At 40.5% G+C, this 4,779-nt stretch overlaps 1 protein-coding gene across 1 annotated transcript in view; it reads right to left on the bottom strand.

The window, feature by feature from the left end:
• The window catches only part of LOC103732278 (carcinoembryonic antigen-related cell adhesion molecule 3-like), a 52,804-nt gene that overhangs the window by 45,537 nt on the left and 2,488 nt on the right, over positions 1-4,779 (bottom strand). The window contains 1 exon segment of the mRNA XM_017797563.1: positions 1,670-2,065. Within this exon segment, the coding sequence (XP_017653052.1) occupies positions 1,670-2,065 (396 nt within the window).

Consider the following 4,779-nt stretch of genomic DNA (forward strand, 5'->3'; position numbering starts at 1 on the left):
GCAATACACACACACACACACACACACACACACACACACACACACTAAATAAAAATAGTAAATAAGAACATTGTTTAAAGAAAATACATTTCTTAGAGAATACAATGAAATACCATGAAAATAAAGGAATAAAATATTCAGAATTAATTTCACTGAGGAGGTAAAAGACTCTCATCTAGAAAATTACCAAAAATTTCTTGAAGATGAAAGAACATAATTAAACGCAAAGGGTTCTGCTGTTCACAGGTTAGAAGACTTAATTTCATTATTCCTATTGTCTGTAGGACTAGAATGGAACCCAGGGCCCTCTGCATACTGAGTGCTCTCCCACTGAGCTATGTGCCAGCCTGTGGGGACTAAAGGCCCCATCTTGCAGAGGTCCTAGGGAAGTTACTGGGTCGCAGCCTGGCTTGTTTTGAAAGTCTGAAGGATACTTCAGCACTGCTGAGGAGTGCATGATCAGCGCGTGACTGTCCTTAAGATAAACTCTCAGGGGGGAGGGGAATCTCCAGATGCCTTTATAAGCTCTGTAACACCTGCAATAAATGAGTCCCTGCTTGAGGAGGCTTCCCTTTGCGCCTGAGTGTTCCCGGTATTGGGGGCGGCATGGGCTGGCGAACAGCACACTTACTCATCCCCAATCATCACTGTGTGGGGATTGCTGGTTCGAACCCCCGGCACCAGCCCCTAAGATTTTTATTTTCATTTTGCTGCAGGGAGTCACTAAGTTATTCTTGGACTTCCTATGTAGACCAGGTACGCTTAGAACTTGTGATCTTCCTGTCTCAGCATCCTATGTAACTGGAATTATGGGCACATGCCATCCGCCTTAAGAAGACTTAAGTTTTTAAAAAAGATAATATTACTGGGAAGTGATCTGTAGATTCAGTGTCAATTTTATCAAAATGGCAGTGGTATTTTGCACAGAATTAGAAAAATCTATTCTAGGACTCTTGTGGAATCTCAAGGGACCACCAATTAGCTGACAGAATCTTGAAACTGAAAAATAAGGTTAGAATACACACTTCTTGATTTCATAATTTAGTACAAAGATGCTATAGGCAGAACTGTGTGTGACGGAGATGAAGCCTGTAGAGGAATGGGATAGAATGGGAATCCCAGAAATACCCATGTGTACTGTCAAAATATTAAGTTAAAAATTAGTCAATACATAATAAAGAGATATGCTTGTGCAGTGCAGTATGAAATTTTAGTACATATATATGGTCAGGTCACAGCAGTTGGTATGTCTGTCATCTCATTTAGCATGTTGAAAATATTGATTTTTGCTAGCTACTCTGAAAGACAGAATTCATTTTTTCTAGAAGCATTGTTCTATCGAACATATCAGTCATACGATATGTCATATCAGTCATGTCAGTCATATCAGTCATATCAGTCATATCAAACATATCAGTCATATGATATGTCATATCAGTCATATCGAACACATCAGTCATATCAAACACATCAGTCATATCAGTCATATCGAACATATCAATCAAGGGATTGTGACATACTGCATTTTGTGAGTCCTGTCTGAGTGCTCAAACCCTGACCTGGGGACACAGTGCAGAGGGGAGGAGGGCATAGTCGAGGCCTCACAAGCCTGTGTGTGTGAAGTGGGTTAGCCACACCCAGCACCAAGAGGTCACACAAAACTACTCACTCTGAACAAAGAACTCCCCGGTGGCGAAGATATTTTCTTGGTTCTTATCTACGGTACGTAGGACGAAGACTCATGTGTCCTTCTGTGTGATGTTCTTGATCAGCAGGGATCCATTGGTGTACAGCGTCACTCTCCTGCTGTATGCGGGCCCCATGTATTTGAAACTAGTCGGTATTTCATATGATGCGATTTTATTTCCCCTGGCCATACCGATGTCTGTAGTATTGGTGGGATCAATTGAGAGCACACTTTCCCACTTGAACCAGTAAAAGGCTACAGGATTTGCCGGCAGATCACGGGCGAGTAGAAGGACACTCTCCCCTTCAGGAACATAGGTTGGTACTGCTTCAATACTGACTCCAGTGGTGGGAAGGTTCCAGAAGCTTAAATGTGAGACTAGGCAGGGAGAGAGAAATCTGTCAATATGGGGACCTTTGTGTTTGACAGAGAGTTAAGACCTGAGCAGGTAGGTTCATCCCTCAGCTGTAGTGAAATTTGTGTATGTGTGTGTGTGTATATGTCTGTGTCTGTGTGTCTGTGTGTATGTGTGTATGTGTATGTGTGTATGGTGTGTGTGTGTTTGTGTGTACATGTGTGTGTCTATGTGTGTATGTATGTGTATGTGTGTGTATGTGTGTCTATGTGTGTATGTTTATGTGTGTGTGGTGTGTGTGTGTATTTGTGTATATGTGTGTCTGTGTGTCTGTGTGTATATGTGTGTGTATGTGTGTGTGGTGTGTGTGTATGTGTGTGTATGTGTGTGTATGTGTGTGTGGTGTGTGTGTATGTGTGTGTCTATATGAGTGTGTATGTATGTGTATGTGTGTTTGGTGTGTATTTGTATATATGTGTGTTTGTTTATATGTGTATGTGTATGTGCGTTATGTGTGTATGTGTATGTGTCTGTCTATGTTTGTGTATGTGTGTATGTGCCTGTGTGTGTATGTGTGTGTGCCTGTGTGTGTGTCTGTGTCTGTGTGTCTGTGTCTGTGTCTGTGTCTTTCTGTCTATCTCCTACCAGGGGATCTACAGCCTGATCTCCGTTCCCTTGGCACCCCTGAACGTGTCCTTTCCTCTGTGTCACACTCCCTCACATGTCTACACTGCTCACCATATGACTTTCCTTGGATGTCTTAAGAGATGATTCCCAGATGGCCTAAGCCAGTCTCTTGTCTCCAAGAGAGCAGCCTGAGAGAGAGGAGAGTACTTCCTGGAAACAGTGCATTCTGGGTGCAGAGTAGCATGGTCAGAGTAGCTGCCTTTAGGTTTTCTGTTGACCTCATTATTCAAAGTGCTCTGCTGCTTTGTGGTCCTGTGTCTCCTCTACTCTCTGCATGCTGAGAGCTTAGACAGGGAGAGCACTGCCAGCTTCCTTCCTCAAAAACAAAAGATTCTCTTCAACAAAGGCATCTGCCTGTCAACTACTTAACTGCTAAAAGGAGAGTTATTACCTTAAATCTACATGACAATCTTCACCTTTTAAAATAATAGTTTTTTAATTATTTTTTTTATTTTAGGCATGAGTGTATTTCCTGCATGTATGTAAGTGTAGCTGTGTCATGCAATGCCTGAAGAGGTCCGGAAAGGGTGTTAGATCCCCTGGAATTGGAGTTAGGGGAAGTTATTAGCTGTCATGTGGGTGCTGGGAATGAACTCACATCCTTTGCAAGAGCAGCCAGTGTTCTTAACCTCTGAGCCATTTTCCAGGGCCCCAAATTCACTTTTTGGTCTTTATGCCACACTCTTCTCCAACCTTAAAGAGGAAGGGACTTAGACTTTCCGCATTTTCTTGTTGCACCTGCACTGTATATCGTTGTGTCACATGTGTCTCTGGTGTGCTCCTGCCCTGCATGTATGTCCTCCAGTCCTGTCTGCAACAGGCTGTGGTCACTTCCGTGTGCTTCTTATTAATTTGGGTTATGTTCCAAAATCATTATTTCTGTTTTGATCATTCCCAATTAAAATACACTTGTGCAGGTATAATTGGTGTTTTTGGTAATGTAGGAAAGGGCTTGGTAAGGACACACTGCCTTTTAAATGTGGGTACTCTAAAATTCTCAAACATATAAAATGCTATCTTTGAGTCTACGAAGAGTTTCATAAACCTTAAAATGGTAATTTCTCATGCAAACCAGCATTTATTAGAGTCACAAGATAAAGATCTCATTAAAGCATAAAATTTTGTGTTCTAAACATAGATTTTAATAAGAATTTCCTTTCAAAATGGATTCTAAATAAATATACATTAAATAACATTTTTTATTTCAACTGTATAATAGTTATAAGGAAATAAAAATCTTATGATTTCTTTTTTAAAATAGTAATAATAAACTGTTAAATGTAATAAAGTTCCTTTGAAGACTGCACTACATGTAAAATAATGGATCTCTATGTTTGCTAAAGATCTTTGTTGTCTCCTTTTCACAGTGAGGATCGCAGGAGTTATACTCCCAATAGCAGTAACCTTGACAGTCTTGGATGGTAAGTCTTCTGCAGGATGACATAGGCATGCACTGTCTGCATGTGCTTATCATTTTTCTATCATTTACCCAGTAAATAATTGGTTTGTAAGTGTGCACGAAAGTAAACTGGAGTCGTTACATTGGTCCAATTTCCTTTTTTTCTGTAGTAAAACTAAAATCTTAATGAAGATTCCCAACTCAAACTACCACAATAGGCAAAATAATTTGGCCACATGTCCAGTAGCCAATGAAAGAGGCAGAGTGATGGCCAACAGTGCAACCAGAGAGGAGGTTCATGGCCTAGATCTTACTTGGAGAGGACTACCATGAATGTTTATTAAATTGAAAAACATTTTTTTAAAGACAAGATGGACATAACTACACAGTTTTACAGTTTTGGTAAAGATGTTATCTCCTTGTTCTTTGTCTCAAAACTGGTTCTGTGACGTTGTCTCTAAGGCTTGAGGGTAACAGTTAATTTGAGAGTTGTTACTCCTGCTCCAGGATGGGATTGTTTCTATTGGATAATTGCCCTCTCTGAGATGCTAACCTCTTCATTCCTTGCACTAAGAGGATGACCTATCTCTGTGCTTTTATGTGTGATTTGTGTATCTCTGGGTGTATATAAAGGTAGAAGTTTTAAGGATT

The sequence above is a fragment of the Nannospalax galili genome, unplaced genomic scaffold (assembly GCF_000622305.1).
Source record: "Nannospalax galili isolate Female #2095 unplaced genomic scaffold, S.galili_v1.0 scaffold2375, whole genome shotgun sequence".
Taxonomy (NCBI): Eukaryota; Metazoa; Chordata; class Mammalia; order Rodentia; family Spalacidae; genus Nannospalax; species Nannospalax galili.